The following is a 17,152-nucleotide window of genomic DNA, read 5'->3' as shown; positions in this document are numbered from 1 at the left end:
TATCATGTATCTCTCTCTCGCCAGCATTCCAGGGAATACAAATCAAGGGCCTTCAAGCATTCACAGTAATTAATGTGCTTTATCGTACTTATGTGTGCTGTGAAAGTTCTTTGTACACTCTCCAGGTCAGCTAGTGTACAGCAGTGTGTGTTCATGTTAAAACAAAAAGTCAAAGTCAATCCTTTGGAGGAAATAAAGTAACAAGAAAGCATTAACAATAATTTAGTATAAGCAGTGTGTGTGTGTGCATGCATGTATTCTTTTCTTGTGTTTGTGTAAGATTATTAAAACAGAATTTTCATTAAAAGAATGTATTGTATAAAATTCCAAAAGGTTTGCCCTGCTGGAGTTACATAGTTTCCTTCTCAGCAGCAACTGCTATTAAAGGTTTGTACATTATCTACAATATCTACAACACTAATCAGCTTTCATCACATCTACAAAAAATACGTGCATATGTACTTCATAAAACACCAATGTCACTGAAAATTCATAAATTTATTAGTGTAAATGAGTAAAACAGCTACATATAATTTTTGTCCATGAACACAAACTTGCTATACAAAGTTCACAAACACTGGACAAGAATTATAAACTTGCAAGGACTACAGAGGCCAAAAGATATCAGTACAGATTAATTATTCATTACTAAATCACATAAAACACACATGGGAATATGAACTAATATAACAAGTGCAAATTAAAAAGGGCCAAATGCCAAGAAACATTTTCAACTTGGAAAAATTAATGTGAGAACCAGGTTTAGTGCAACTGTAAATGAAACTGAATATAATTAAAGAAAAATTAGTAATTGTGATTGAACTTTTAGATTAAAAAGTAATTGTACTTGTAATAATTGACTTTTGGTAAGCTTATACTGTGACACTACAATAGGCTAATGACAGAATGAAAGTACATGTCAAATAGAACGTAACTGTACATTCTGAGATTTTTTTTACTTTTCTTCCGAGAATCATGTTTGTGTGGGCTGTGACTGGGCTCGTCCATCAGGTGGAATTAAGACACAGTGACAAATGGATGCATTGTTTCATGAAAAATGTAAGTTCTACTTGTTTTGTGTCAAGTTTGATTTTTTTTTATTCTTTTACTGAGTAATATTTTGAAAGTGGTGAGATACTGGGGGCAAAGTTTATTTTTGAAAACAGGAAGTCATTGGTTATGAATTGTTAAATGGATAAGCATTTATGGGTTTCATTAACAATTCAGACTCATTAATGTCTTTGGACAAGTTATAATATGTTAAATTTTATAATTTTTGTATAATAGGGATATAATATTCAGAGATTTATAATTTAGTTGGCACTTAACTTATTCTTGTAATATTTTTTGCAGTTTCATGAGTACAAAGGGCAAAGAAGGACAGTGAAAAGCAAGAGAGTAACTGAAATGGAGTTACTACATTCCCAGTATTATCATTTCATCTACTGTACCTGTTTTTACATTACATTTTTCACCACTGTAATATGAGTAATTTAACAACATAGCCTTTTTTTTTATTTATTAATACATCGGCCACTTCCCACCAAGGTAATGTGACCCTAAAAGAAAAACTTTCATCATTCATTCATTCCATCACTGTCTTGTCAGAGGTGCACTTACACTAGTTATAAAACTGCAATATTCACAATTCTTAAACAAATACATTAATATCCCCCTTATCTTTCTACCAACGTTAATTCAGCATCACTATTCTTTCCACAAATGTTTATTACTATTATTACCTTCAGCTCTTGTACTGTTATTTAATCTTTAAAGCCATAATTTCTTAAAACTCTTTTTCCTTGAAACTACTGCAACCATTTCATCAGTGTTCACTCTGTGAACACTGATGAAATGGAGTTTCACTTGGTTCATGACATATACACTTAGGGTTCAAGAAATTGTAATAATACAATTGCAAACAAATCAGGGAATGGATGGGCTTGAACCCATGGCAGGCGAGTGCTAAAACTCACACGTCAAGTGGTTAACACACTGGCTTGTGAGTTTTAAGACTCTCCTGCCATGGGTTCAAACCCCACTCATTTGGTGATCTGATTTATATACACTCAGTTCTAACATTTATGAATATTCAAACATTTGTAATATAAACACTAAGCTTTGTCATATTCAAACAGCATAATCTAAATATCTTTCCTTTTCTATCAAGTAATTAGATAAATACAAGGTTGTAGGCTAGTAGACAGCAACAGCCCAGGGAGGTACCACTGTCCTGCCAAGTGAGTGTACAATGGAAGCCTGTAATTGTTTTATATGATGGATTGCTAGTGTCTTTTTTTTTTTTCTCATAAACATTCAAGGTTTTGGGTACACCTTACTACTACTACTTAAACTTGGGTCACACTACACATGCATGCATAAGCATATATATACACACACCCCTCTGGGTTTTCTTCTATTTTCTTTCTAGTTCTTCTTTTGTATTTTTTGAACACATTGGCCATCTCCCACCAAGGTAGGGGGGCCAGAAAAAAAAAATTTCACCATCATTCACTCCATCACCATTTTGCCAGAGGTGTGCCCACACTACAGTCAAAAAATCGCAACATCAACACCCCCTCCTTCAAAGTGCAGGCATTATATTCCCCATCTCCAGGACTCAAGTCCAGCCTGCCGGTTTCCCTGAATCCCTTCATAAATGTTACCTTGCTCTCACTCCAACCGCACATCAAGTTCTAAAAACCAATTGCCTCCATTCTCTCCTATCTAACACACTCACGCATACTTGCTGGAAGTCCACTCCCCTCACTCACAAAACCTCTTTTACCATCCTCCCTCTAACCTTGCCTAGGCCAACCCCTACCCCACTTTCCCTCCACTACAGATTTATACACTCAAGTCATTCTATTTTGTTCCATCCTCTCTACATGTCCAAACTACATCTACAACCCCTCCTCAGCCTTCTGGATAATAGTTTTGGTAATCCTGCACCTCTTCCTAATTTTCAAACTACAAATTCTCTGCATTATATTCACACCACACATTGCCCTCAGATATGACATCTCCACTGCCTCCAGCCTTCTCCTTGTTGCAACATTCACCACCCATCAGTGGCGTGCACAGGTCTGGTGATGTCCAGGGCCAACTTCTTGATTGTATGCCCCAAAGACTCAAGTATAAGGGCTAGTGCTGAGAAATATTATGAGAAAGGGAGATATTTTGAATATGTAAGCACAGATAAAACTTGAAATAAGCACTTTATTAGATTTAAATATAAATCAACCAAATTTATTAAGTTCTTTTCCCCAGATGATCCCTCCTGTCAGAAAACACTTGAACTACTTTACTTTTTACATCAGCTGTGAGAAATTCTTTTTCATTGCTTATTAAAGCCAGGTTGGTCAGTCACTTCTGTGACACTGAAGACCTCAGATGTGTTTTTATTAATTTCAGTTTTGAAAGTGACCTTTCACAACTTGTGACTGAAAATACGACTGTAAGCAGTAATCTGTATGAAACACAGCGTAGGAAAGACATCCCTCCCATACTGCAGTAAAGACTCCAGAGCATCTTTAGGATCGGGGGAATTCTATTCCCTCCAGCTCGAAGGAGCATCACAAAATCAACAATTTCATCATAATTGAATGGCTGCCACATCATTATCATAATAATTTGCAAAGTCTGAACATTCCATTTTTAATTTCTCTTTCTTGTTCATCTTCAGTTACTACTGAATTCAAGTTCAGAAGAAATAAAAATCGGTCACTGAGTCCTTGAAGACGGACACTGCGGTCTTCAATTTCCGTTTTTAATCGGTTCACAATCTCTACTATTACTCTATTCATTTCTTCTTGTGCCGTCGGTCCACTATCTATTGCTGACTGTCCAGGCATTATTCTTCTTCTCCTTGTTTGTGCAATTGGTATTCCCCAATTTTCACAATATTCATTAGCCAAATGTATTGCATTGTGGATAATTTTGTCATCCTTCAAATTCAAGGAATGAGTAAGTCCTTTCAGGTCACAAGAAACTTCATGGAGCCCCATTTTTGGATCCTGCAAACATTTTGAGACTTTCTCCACTGATGATAAAACTGTGTGGGGATAGGGGCACCATTTTCTATGGATAGAAAGGGTACACTATGTTAAAGGAACAAAGGGCTAACCACTGCCTCTGAAGTGCAGTGAGCCTCCAAAAATTGATTTATCACTGCTGAAATTTCAAAATCACTATCTTATTTCCCTTTCTAATTGGATACCCCCACCCAATTGGATGCCTGGGTCCACTGCCACTTTGACCCCCACCCCTCTGCACACCACTGCCACCCATGCTTCACACCCATATAAGAGCACTGATATAACTATACTCTCATACATTTCCTTCTTTGCTTCCCTGGACAAAGTTCTTCGTCTCCACAGACTCCTAAGTGCACCACTCGCCATTTTTCCCTCCTCAATTCTATGATTCACCTCATCTTTCATAGACCCATCTGCTGACATATCCACTCCTAAATATCTGAATACATTCACCTACTCCATACTCTCTCCCTCCAATCTGATATCCAATCTTGTGTTATCTAATTCTTTTTGTTATCCTCATCACCTTCCTCTTTCCTATATTTACTTTTAATTTTCTTTTACATATCCTAACAAACTCATCCATTAACCTCACACCTCTTGCCAACACCCAAGCATTCACTTCAACCATGGTGACATCACACATCCTTGTCTCCTGTATACATTACTAAAGTTAGAAAGAAACTTTTAGGGCCACTCTGCCTCGGTGGGATACAGCCAGTTTGTTGAAACGAGAATAAGGTAAATAAAAACAGGCAACCTAGCCTTTGTTCTCAAGATTTCTTCAATTGTTCATTTAAAAACAAAACGAGAAATCAAAATATTGAAAACTGAGCCTGACATTTTAACAGTTCCAGAAAAGTTGGTAATCACAAACTACTGACATAAGTAAAAACTATACACCTGAAAAACTGTAAGAGAAGTTATTTCCAACTTAATTTAAAAAAAAAATAGGGTAGGTAAAAATATTTCATAAGATATTTCAGAAGATAATAAAAATATTTAAAAAAAAAAATATATTTCATAAGATAATGGCATTTTGCTCTGTATTTACGACCAAAAAATACATTTAAGAAATGTATTTTTTGGTCATAAAGGAGGGGTGTTAATGTTGCAGTTTAAAAACTGTAGTGTAAAGCACCCTTCTGGCAAGACAGTGATGGAGTGAGTGATGGTGAAAGTTTTTCTTTTTCAGGCCACCCTGCCTTGGTGGGAATCGGCCAGTGTGATAATAAAAAAAAAAAAAAATATTTCATAAGATAATGGCATTTTGCTCTGTATTTATGACCAAAAAATACATTTAAGAAAAATATTGGAAACATTCAATAATTTGTTAATAACACTCTTGACCTTATGGTTTGCTTGAGAACCATTCATGACATTTATTTTTTCTTTTTTAACACATCGGCTGTTTCTCACTGAGGCAGGGTGACCCAGAAAAGAAACAAAAATCACTGTCTATGCAGAGGCACTCAGATATAACAGTTTAAATGTCACTCCAAACAGGCAATATCCCAACCCCTCCTTTAAAGTGTAGGCATTGTACTTCCCATCTCCAGGACTTAAGTCCGGCTAACTGGTTTCCCTGAATCCCTTCACAAAATATTACGCTGCTCACACTCCAATAGCTCATCAGGTCCCAAAAACCATTCATCTCCATTCACTCCTATATAACACACACACACACATTTGCTGCAGTTCAAGCCCCTCACACACAAAACCTCCTTTACCCCTTCCCTCCAACCTTTCCTAGGATAACCTCTGCCCCATCTTCCTTCCACTACAGATTTATGTACTCTCCAAATCATTCTACTTTGTTCCATCATCTTTAAATGACCAAACCACCTCAACAATCCCTCTTCAGCCCTCTGACTAATACTTTTAGTAACTCCACACCTCCTCCGAATTTCCACACTATGAATTCTCTGCATAATATTTACACCACACATTGCCCTTAGATACGACATCTCCACAGCCTCCAGCCTCCTCCTTGCTGTAGCATTTATAACCAATGCTTCTTGCCCATATAAGAGTGTTGGTACCACTATACTCTCATACATTCCTTCTTGGTCTCCATGGATAACATTTTTTTGTCTCCATAGATACCTTTTTGGGTCACCCTGCCTCGGTGGGAGACGGCCGACTTGTTGAAAAAAAAAAAAAAAAAGATACCTCAAAGCATCACTCACCTTTTCTTCCTTCATCAATTCTATGGTTAATCTCATCCTTCGTAAGTCCATCTGCTGACAAGTCAACTCCCAAATATCTGAACTCATTTACTTATTCCATGCTCCCTCCCTCCAATGTGATATCCAGTTTTTCTTTAAATCATTTGATACCTTCATCACCTTACTCTTATCTAAGTTTGCTTTCAACTTTCTTCCTTTACACACCCTCCCAAACTCATCTACTAATCATTGCAACTTTTCTTTAGAATCTCCCAAAAGCACAGTATCATCAGCAAAAAGTAACTGTGTCGACTCCTATTTGATTCCCCATAATTTAATCTCTCCCCAACACCCTAGTATGTACTTGTTTCACAACCCCATCTATAAATATGTTTAACAACCATGGTGATATTACACATCCCTGTCTAAGACCCACTTTTACTGAGAAGTAATCTCCCTCTCTCCTACGCACCCTAACCTGAGCCTCACTATCCACATAAAAACTCTTTACAGCATTTAGTAACTTACTACCTATTCCATACACTTGCAATATCTGCCACATTGCTCCCCTATCTACCCTATCATATGCCTTTTTTAAATCCATAAATGCAATGAAAATTTTCTTACCTTTTCAAAATATTGTTCACTTATATGCTTCAATGTAAACACTGATCTACACATCTACCCATTGTAAAGCCTCCTTATTCATGCTGTATCAATCAAATACAGTGGACCCCTGCCTTACGAACGCATCGCGTTACGTTAAATCCACCATACGAAGCATTTGAACACAAAAATTTTGACTCGTCTCACGATAAAAAACTCACCTTACGTGATTCCTCCGGGACACGTCCCATGTGTGACCTCAGCGCCAGTGTTTACAAGCTAGCCAGTGTGGTCGCATCTATGCATACATTCGGTACATTTCACATTATCTTAGTGTTTTTAGTGCTTGTAACTGCAAAATAAGTCACCATGGACCCCAAGAAACCTTCTAGTGTTCTTATGTAGTGCTATCCCTGTGGTAAAAAGGGTGAGAATTAGTATGGAATTGAAAAAAGAGATTAAGGAAATGTGTGCAAAGTGGGCTGAACTGCAAACCTTTATGGATGAAAATCACCCTGACACAGCTACTGCAAGCCATGTTGGCAACCTGTACAATGACAATGTTATGGCCCATTTTAGGAAAGTCTTGAAGGAACGGGAGGTACAGAGCTCTATGGACAGATCTGTTGTGCGACAGAGGTCCAGTGATTCTCAAACTGGTCCTAGTGGCACTAAAAGAAGGGAAAGTAAACCCAGAAAAGGACTTGCTACCTCAAGTCCTAATGGAATGGGATTCCCCTTCTAAACAATAACTTCCACACTCTCCCCTCCTCCCATCCCATCAATCATCACCAGATCTTTGATAAAGGTGTCACATATTCTATTCTTAGCAGAGTAGTAATTGTGTATGTCTTCTTCAGTTTGTGTGTATTAAAATTAATATTTCACATGGTAAAAATTTTTTTTTTTTTTCATACTTTGGGGTGTCAGGAACAGATTAATTTGATTTCCATTATTTCTTAAGGGGAAAATTAATTCGGCTAACAATAATTTCGGTTTATGACGAGCTCTCAGGAACGGATTAATATCGTAAGGTGAGGGTCCACTGTATGTTATTCCCAGTCACTAGACAGTATCAAAACATTATATTTAATCCATATCTGTATTACTGTATCTTGCTGTCCATGCTTATGGAAAAGTCACCGACATATAAGTGGTGCACTCAGTACTGGTATGTTCTCAACATCATTTTTGTGTGACAAGCCAACAGAAAAATTTTGATTATAAAATAAACAAAAATATATCTTTCCTTAATATACCTTAAGATCTAATTTATTCTAATAATGACTGTTAGCTATAACATAAAGTTTCATATGAAGTTAGCTGCCCATGACAAACATCTATTAAATGTGCAACACCACATGATGGGTTACAAGGTATTACTTCACCAATGTACTGAACAGACTAGCCAGCATAAACTCATGGTTACAAGGTATTACTTCACCAATGTACTGAACAGACTAGCCAGCATAAACTCGTGGTTACAAGGTATTACTCCTCCACTGTACTAAATAAGACTAGCCAGTGTACACTTATGGATACATGATAATGCACGACAGATCTTGGATAAGCTAATGACATTTACAAAGTACAAACACCTTATACATGCTAATCACAGAACCTCTTACTCTTATGTTCTGTAACACTTGAACATAAAATTGACACTAGTCTGTATATCATCTAGCAACACTAAAAAGTGTTTGTTTATTGTAAAATGTCTCAGTTATTAAACAAAGAAAATTACTGTTCCACAAATGCTGTAAGTCCCTTTCAACAGCAACTGCAAAACATATGACAGTGAATGTGTTTCATTTTTTTTGGTCACCCTACCTTTGTGGGAGAGGAGGCCATTGAGGAAATAATCAACAAAATACTGTACAGTATTGTAGGAAGACACTTGGTGCAGAACAGGCCTTTATTATAGACAACATTTTGCAAAACTTGGTCAATAATACAGGTTTGTTCTGTAGCAAGTGTGTCCGTCACACTTGTTGACAATACCTGTAATCTTTCAAGTATCAGTAATAAATTAAGATAGCAGTAAGCTTAAGCCAAAATCATCACTTGACTTGTACTTATCATAGTGGCATTCATAGTGGCAACACATTAAAATATATTAATTTCAAGAGAATTAGCTTACAATGGGTTCAGCATCCCATTATGTATTAATATTCCATGTATAGAACAAAATTTTGAGTATCGTCTCCCAAAAGTTTATAATGTACAATAATAAACTGAGGCTCTGAAAAGCAAACCAACAAACTCATCAGTGAGCAAAAATTGCATTTTCTATATCAAAATGTTCATCAATCTTTCTAGTATTATATATATCACTCAGACTGGTAAGTTCGTCAATATTATCCTACATTTACCCATGGAAAATAAAGGGATATTTGACCATGTGGTCATTTCCATGTATGCTTCCTCATAGACAAATAATCCATGGATTTCACGCATACAGCCTTAAAGCTCATTAAATCTGTTTTCAACTGACACCAGTTTGATTGAAATAGATTGGTTGGTTACCAAGATATTGTTACAAACATGATGCAAAACTTTGTAAGCAATTTTTCTCAAAAGTGACATTTTGGTGAGTTAGTCAGTTTGCTTCTCAGCAACTAAATATCAAGAATTACTGCATATTGTTCTTCGGCATACCAAAAATATTTTAAATTTTTTGGGACGAAACTAAATTGCATATAATACCTTGATGTTGAGGATGCATTCATGTACAAAAAAATAATAGATGCTCTACATGATAAAATATCTAATATAAATTGATATGGAAGGCACAGCAATAGCCTGAGTTCTGAGTCTAGAAATTCTTATACCTTATTATAATATTAATTTTACCTGTACAGTTACAGGTATAATTTTTTGTTGTGCACTTACAAAGTACTAATGCTATACATACAAACACAGTGAACAGCAATATAACAATCATATAAATAAGCACTGTGCTCTCTGTACACTACAATATGTTAAAATAAATTATGGTGATAGAGAACAGCATTTATATCAATATCTTCTCATGCAGCTGTCTTCTACTTCACCTTATTTATGCTGTGTGTAACAACCTCTGACCAGTTCCAAAAATTTTTCAACTCTGAAAGGTTGGCCTTAGGTTATACTTATTGTTGATTGCCTGGTCAATCAGAAGAGTCTTCTGCCTTAAGTGATACCGCTTTTTAATTTCATAAAAAAACTACACTTATGGACGAGATGATTTTCATCTTTCATCTATGATTACCGAGTGTGAAGATTTGCCTTTGTTGTGACCTATGTTTCAAAACTTAATGTACTAAAGGGAAACACCATAAATTCAGCTTGATAGGGGAAAAGAGGCTGCTTAAAGTTTGTATATGTTTAAAGATCACTAGCATGAAAATCTAAGGGAATTTTTTAATGAAAATTCACAAGACAAAAAAAGTAAAAATAAAAAAAATATAATAATGAAAAAATCCTGTTGTTTTTCTTCATAATATATACAGTCCTTGCCATTAATGTTTGTCAGCTCCATCTCAACAATGATTACAAACTTTAGAAATAACAAAAAAAATGGAGAGTAATTACCAACAATTTAGCATTTTGTAGGTCATTCTTTGCACATCAGGACATCCTTCAATCATCTAGGGAGTAATTCTGATAGATTCTTAAAGGGTTCTTGGGGTAAATTCTCCCATAACTCACAGGTGGCGAGCTCCTGCCGTAGGAGTGAATTAATGTCTATCCATAGATCCCTCTATCACAGCCTAGAGGTTCTCAATGGGGTCCAAGTCTGGGGAATTTCCTGGCCAGTTATCAGAAAAGGTTACCTAGCTGTCACGAAGCCAACGAACAACCGATTTAGTCTTGCATAAAAATCTTTGTACCACACTCAGTGAAAGATTAAGGCAAATGATCAGAGTAATTCCAGGTAGTTGTAATGATTCATAATGTTAGTTTATGGGCAGCATAATCAACTCACAACACTTTTGGCACTACAAGAAGCCCAAACCATTAGAGATTCAGGGTGTTTTGTGGTACCATAGGTGTAGCACGAGTTCAAGGGGGTCACAACCTGGACATCTCTCATGTTCCCACCACAGTTACAGATCACTGTGAAAGTGGCTTCATCACTCCAAAGCACCTCACTCCCCTGCTCCTTAGCCCATGTTTGTTTGTTTTTATTTTATTTTTGGCAAACATGACTAACAAGCTTCTTTTGCACAAAGCTAAAAATTGATTTCTTGACATGTATACACCTACTGTAACCAAGCTCCTTCACATACCTTTTAACAGTTCTAATGAACATATTATGAAGCAGTTCTAGAGTCTTTTATTTAATTTCCAGTGCACTCTTAGTCTAGTCTCTGGCTCTCTCTCTCTCTTACAGTTAATATACTTGGGGATGTTTTTCTAGGCTTCCCTGGACATTCTTTTGGAGTGGGCATGTTATCACCATTCTCATGGAACCAACGCAGCCAGTTTCTCACTGAACCCTCGCTTACACCATTGGATTCCCCATATTAATTCAATTACAGTGGACCCTCGCCTAATGAACGCATCGCATAATGCTAAATCTGGCTAGCGATACATTTTAACGCAAAAATTTTGCCTCGGCTAGCGCTAAAAAACTCGCCCAACATGATTCGTTCCATTCGAGATGCGTCCACTTGCGGCCTGAGCGTGCCTCACTTGTCCCGGGGGTGCCAGTGTTTACAAGCCAGCCACCGCGGTCGCATCCAAACATACAATCGGAACATTTCATATTATCACAGCGTTTTTAGTGATTGAACCTGCAAAATAAGTCACCATGGGCCCCAAGAAAGCTTCTAGTGCCAACCCTACAGCAAAAAGGGTGAGAATTACTATGGATATGAAGAAAGAGATCATTGCTAAGTATGAAAGTGGAGTGCGTGTCTCCGAGCTGGCCAGGTTGTACACAAAACCCCAATCAACCATCGCTACTATTGTGGCCAAGAAAACGGCAATCAAGGAAGCTGTTCTTCCTAAAGGTACAACTTTGTTTTCGAAACAGAGATCGCAAGTGACAGAAGATGTTGAGAGACTGTTATTGGTGTGGATAAACGAAAAACAGATAGCAGGAGATAGCATCTCTCAAGCGATCATATGTGAAAAAGCTACGAAGTTGCGATGATTTAATTAGAAAAATGCCAGCAACTAGTGGTGATTTGAGTGAATTTAAGGCCAGCAAAGGTTGGTTTGAGAGATTTAAGAATTGTAGCGGCATATAGTGTGATAAGGCATGGTGAGGCTGCCAGTTCGGACCAAAAAGCAGCTGAAAAATATGTGAAGGAATTCAAGGAGTACATAGACAGTGAAGAATTGAAACCTGAACAAGTGTTTAATTGTGACAAAACAGGCCTGTTTTGAAAGAAAATGCCAAGCAGGACCTACATTACTCAGGAGGAAAAGGCACTCCCAGGACATAAGCCTATGAAAGACAGGCTTACTCTGTTCATGTGTGCTAATGCTAGTGGTGAGGAAACTGCTCTGGAGGAGAGGATAGAGAATTTGAGGAAGTTGCCTACTTCAAAGATTAAGGAAATGTGTGCAATGTGGCTTAAAGTGCAAACCTTTTTTGATGAAAATCACCCTCCCACAGCTATTGCAAGCCGTGCTGGTGACTATTACACTGACAATGTTGTGAAACACTTTAGGAATGTCATAAAGGAAGGGGAGGTACAGGCCTCTATGGGCAGATATGTTGTGCGACAGAGGTCCAGTGACTCTCAAGCTGGTCCTAGTGGCATTAAAAGAAGAAGGGAAGTAACCCCGGAAAAGGACTTGATATCTCAAGTCCTAATAGAAGGGGATTGCTCTTCTAAACATTAACACCATCCACACTCTCCCCTCCTACCATCCCATCAGTCATCACCAGATCTTCAATAAAGGTAAGTGTCATGTAATTGTACATGTCTTCTTCAGTTTGTGTGTATTAAAATTAATATTTCATGTGGTAAAATTTTTTTTTTTTTCATACTTTGGGGTGTCAGGAACGGATTAATTTGATTTCCATTATTTCTCATGGGGAAAATTAATTCGGCTAACAATAATTTAGCCTAACGTTGAGCTCTCAGGAACGGATTAATATCGTTAGGTGAGGGTCCACTGTATAGCCAAAAATGTCTAGACAAACCCTGAACTCAGGACCACGTGATGCAGGGAGGCCACAGACACATACTTATCCGCTACACAAGCCCATAAAGGACTGAGCATGCAGCAAGTTGCCTAATGGAATTCTGAGATCTCAAACTATGATTTGCCAGACTGGCAAACATTACTATCATCCAAAACACCTAACAGGGTTGGGTATTATTTTCAGCATTAGTTTGCCTACTGGAGGCATTAGGCAAACTTTAATAATGAGCACTGTATGTAGAGCATGTAACTAATGTATTGTGTAAACAAAAGGTAAAATTTTGATGTTAAAAACTGATATTCTTAAAAAATACCATAAAATTTTCATGTATTCTCATCGTTGTCAGATAAACTAATTTTAACACTTATTTTACAACATTCACTACTCTTTGTAAACTTTATCATGTGACAGCAATATGATATTTCCATTAAGTCAGGGATATTTATCCAAGGTAGTAGGTTGGTAGACAGCAACCACCCAGGGAGGTACTACCATCCTGTGGTAGTAGGTTGGTACACAACAACCACCCAGGGAGGTACTACCATCCTGTGGTAGTAGGTTGGTAGACAGCAACCACCCAGGGAGGTACTACCGTCCTGCCAAGTGAGTGTACAACGAAAGCTTGTAATTGTTTTACATGATGGTAGGATTGCTGGTGTCTTTTTTCTGTCTCATAAACATGCAAGATTTCAGGTACGTCTTGCTACTTCTACTTGCATTTAGGTCACACTACACATGCATGTACAAGCATATATATACACACCCCTCTGGGTTTTCTAATGTTTTCTTACTAATTCTTGTTCTTTATTTTCTCTTACCTCCATGGGGAAGTGGAACAGAATTCTTCCTCCGTAAGCCATGCGTGTTGTAGGAGGCAACTAAAATGCCAGGAGCAAGGGGCTAGTAACCTCTTCTCCTGTATATATTACTAAATGTAAAAGGAGAAACTTTCGTTTTTCCTTTTGGGCCACCCCGCCTCGGTGGGATACGGCCAGTGTGTTGAAAGAAAGAAAGAAAGGATTGCTGGTCTTTTTTCTGTCTCATAAACATGCAAGATTTCAGGTATGTCTTGTTACTTCTACTTACACTTAGGTCACACTACACATACATGTACAAGCATATATATATACACACCCCTCTGGGTTTTCTTCTATTTTTCTTACTAGTTCTTGTCCTTGCTTATTTTCTCTTATCTCTATGGGGTAGTGGAACAGAATTCTTCCGTAAGCCAAGCGTGTCATAAGAGGCGACTAAAATGCCGGAAGCAAAAGGCTAGTAGCCCTTTCTCCTGTATATATTACTAAAGTTAAAAAGAAAAAATTTTGTTTTTCTTTTTGGGCCACCCTGCCTTGGTGGGATACAACCAGTTTGTTGAAAGAAGAAGAAATAATTTGCTCTGGAAACTTTGAGTTTTCCTTTAAGAGTTTATTATTTTTCTAAGAAAAAAATGAAGATTCTGAAAATCTGAGGAAGCTGTGTCTTAGTTTGTGGTGTTTCACTGCAATATAGCAATTAATGGGACAAGGGAAATTTTGGAAACTATCCTTTACAAATGAAAATGCCTTAAGGGTCCTGCAGATTGGTAAAAGTGGGAAAGAACAAGGAAAGAACTGCCCTTCTCTTTAAGAACTGCCATTTGAGAGCTTAGTACATAAAATTCACTTGTACAGTGTTAAAATTAGCAGTCCTACATGAGAGAGGCAAAACTAAAGTCTCAGATGATACAAATGGATAATTTTAACCTTTTTAAATATGTAATTAATACTAGGAGACATGAGTTCAACAAGTGTACTGCTGCACCCATTTCTAACTACAATGAATACAAAGAAAACAGATAAAGGCTTCAATAGTTTCAATATATTTTGATGTAACATCTTTAAATAAGAATATACTAAGCATATATTAGCTCTTCACAGCTATTATCACGAAATCTTTATACCATTAATTTATCTACACACTGAGATTCACAGAAATTATACAGTGAGCTAAAATACAAATGTACTTCATAGAATTCAACGCTGATAATGAGTGGGGGTTCACAGGTACGTTGACAACTCGTTGATATTGTAGCTGCATGAAGTTCTCTACATCACAGAGTATAACAAATACCATTGTACCTAGGTTGTGCAGATCTTCAGCTGTAGCCAAAACACAATTCATTTTATCTCAAACCATTTCATATTTCCTCAGCAACAACTGTGATAGTCAGCTTCTGTCTAGGCCACCTAAATGTCGCTGGCAATGTCACCTGAAAAAAAAAATATTAAATTGAAGGGGTAATTTCTCTGTGTGGATTGTTCAGTGTGATGATTGATGGAGACTGGATTCTGCCTTGGCTAATAAAAAAAACATATGTGCTACTTAATAGTATTATTAGTTCTATTTATTTATTTTTTTTTTTTTAACAAGTCAGCAGTCTCCCACCGAGGCAGGGTGACCCAAAAAAGAAAGAAAATACCCAAAAAGAAAATACTTTCATCATCATTCAACACTTTCACCACACTCACACATTATCACTGCTTTTGCAGAGGTGCTCAGAATACAACAGTTTAGAAGCATACACATATAAAGATACACAACATATCCCTCCACACTGCCAATATCCCAAACCCCTCCTTTAAAGTGCAGGCATTCTACTTCCCATTTCCAGGACTCAAGTCCGACTATATGAAAATAACCGGTTTCCATGAATTCCTTCACTAAATATTACCCTGCTCACACTCCAACAGATCGTCAGGTCCCAAGTACCATTCGTCTCCATTCACTCCTATCTAACACGCTCACGCACGCTTGCTGGAAGTCCAAGCCCCTTGCCCACAAAACCTCCTTTACCCCCTCTCTCCAACCCTTTCGAGGACGACCCCTACCCCACCTTCCTTCCCCTATAGATTTATATGCTTTCCATGTCATTCTACTTTGATCCATTCTCTCTAAATGACCAACCACCTCAACAACCCCTCTTCTGCCCTCTGACTAATACTTTTATTAACTCCACACCTTTTCCTAATTTCCACACTCCGAATTTTCTGCATAATATTTACACCACACATAGCCCTTAAACAGGACATCTCCACTGTCTCCAACCGTCTCCTCGCTGCTGCATTTACCACCCAAGCTTCACACCCATATAAGAGTGTTGGTACTACTATACTTTCATACATTCCCTTCTTTGCCTCCATATATAACGTTTTTTGACTCCACATATACCTCAAAGCACCACTCACCTTTTTTCCCTCATCAATTCTATGATTAACCTCATCCTTCATAAATCCATCCGCCGACACGTCAACTCCCAAGTATCTGAAAACATTCACTTCTTCCATACTCCTCCTCCCCAATTTGATATCCAATTTTTCTTTATCTAAATCATTTGATACCCTCATCACCTTACTCTTTTCTATGTTCACTTTCAACTATCTACCTTTACACACATTCCCAAACTCATCCACTAACCTTTGCAATTTTTCTTTAGAATCTCCCATAAGCACAGTATCATCAGCAAAAAAGTAACTGCATCAATTCCCATTTTGAATTTGATTCCCCAAAATTTAATCCCACCCCTCTCCCAAACACCCTAGCATTTACTTCCTTTACAACCCCATCTATAAATATATTAACCTTTTGACTGTTTCAGGTCCCTCTCTGAAACTGTCATTCTATGTCGCCAAATATTCAAAAAAAAAAATTATTTTTTCTTATGAAAATGTTAAGATTATTTTTCTGAGTGTTTTAGTCCAAAAAAAAAATTTTTGCCATCGGTACTTACTGAGATATAGAGCCGTGAAGTTTGCAGAAAATGAGCTGCGTATGGCAACAGCGGCGACTGCCGCTCACCCGGTAAACTTTAGTTTACTTGTATTTGAAGGTTTTTTGTTTTTTTCACTATTTTATTTTTTCACATAACTTATGTGGCCTATGAGACCAAAGTAAGGTGCAATGTACATATATACACTCGTTGTATACAACACAATAAGCACACAAACATAATTATCAATATATTGTTTACAAAACTTGTTTACAAAAACAAACAAACAATCCTCCTCCTCCTCCTCCTCCTTCTCCTCCTTCTCCTCCTTCTCCTCCTTCTCCTCCTTCTCCTCCTCCTCCTCCTCCTTCTCCTCCTCCTCCTTCTCCTCCTCCTCCTTCTCCTCCTTCTCCTCCTTCTCCTCCTTCTCCTCCTCCTCCTTCTCCTCCTT

General features: G+C 37.4%; 1 protein-coding gene across 3 annotated transcripts in view; it reads right to left on the bottom strand.

Annotated features, from left to right (window-relative positions):
* Positions 1 to 295: 295 nt before the first annotated feature.
* Positions 296 to 17,152, bottom strand: part of Su(fu) (suppressor of fused) — a 132,984-nt gene continuing 116,127 nt past the window's right edge. For all 3 annotated transcript variants that reach the window (XM_070080531.1, XM_070080530.1, XM_070080532.1), the window contains one exon: positions 296 to 15,204. In XM_070080531.1, coding sequence (XP_069936632.1) covers positions 15,133 to 15,204 — 72 coding nt within the window. In that variant the 3' untranslated portion in view covers positions 296 to 15,132. The remainder of the gene's footprint in view (positions 15,205 to 17,152) is intronic.

This window comes from Cherax quadricarinatus, unplaced genomic scaffold, assembly GCF_038502225.1.
Source record: "Cherax quadricarinatus isolate ZL_2023a unplaced genomic scaffold, ASM3850222v1 Contig561, whole genome shotgun sequence".
In the NCBI taxonomy this organism is placed as follows: Eukaryota; Metazoa; Arthropoda; class Malacostraca; order Decapoda; family Parastacidae; genus Cherax; species Cherax quadricarinatus.
Note: the sequence above shows the minus strand (reverse complement) of the source record. Positions and strands in the feature narration are given on the sequence as shown.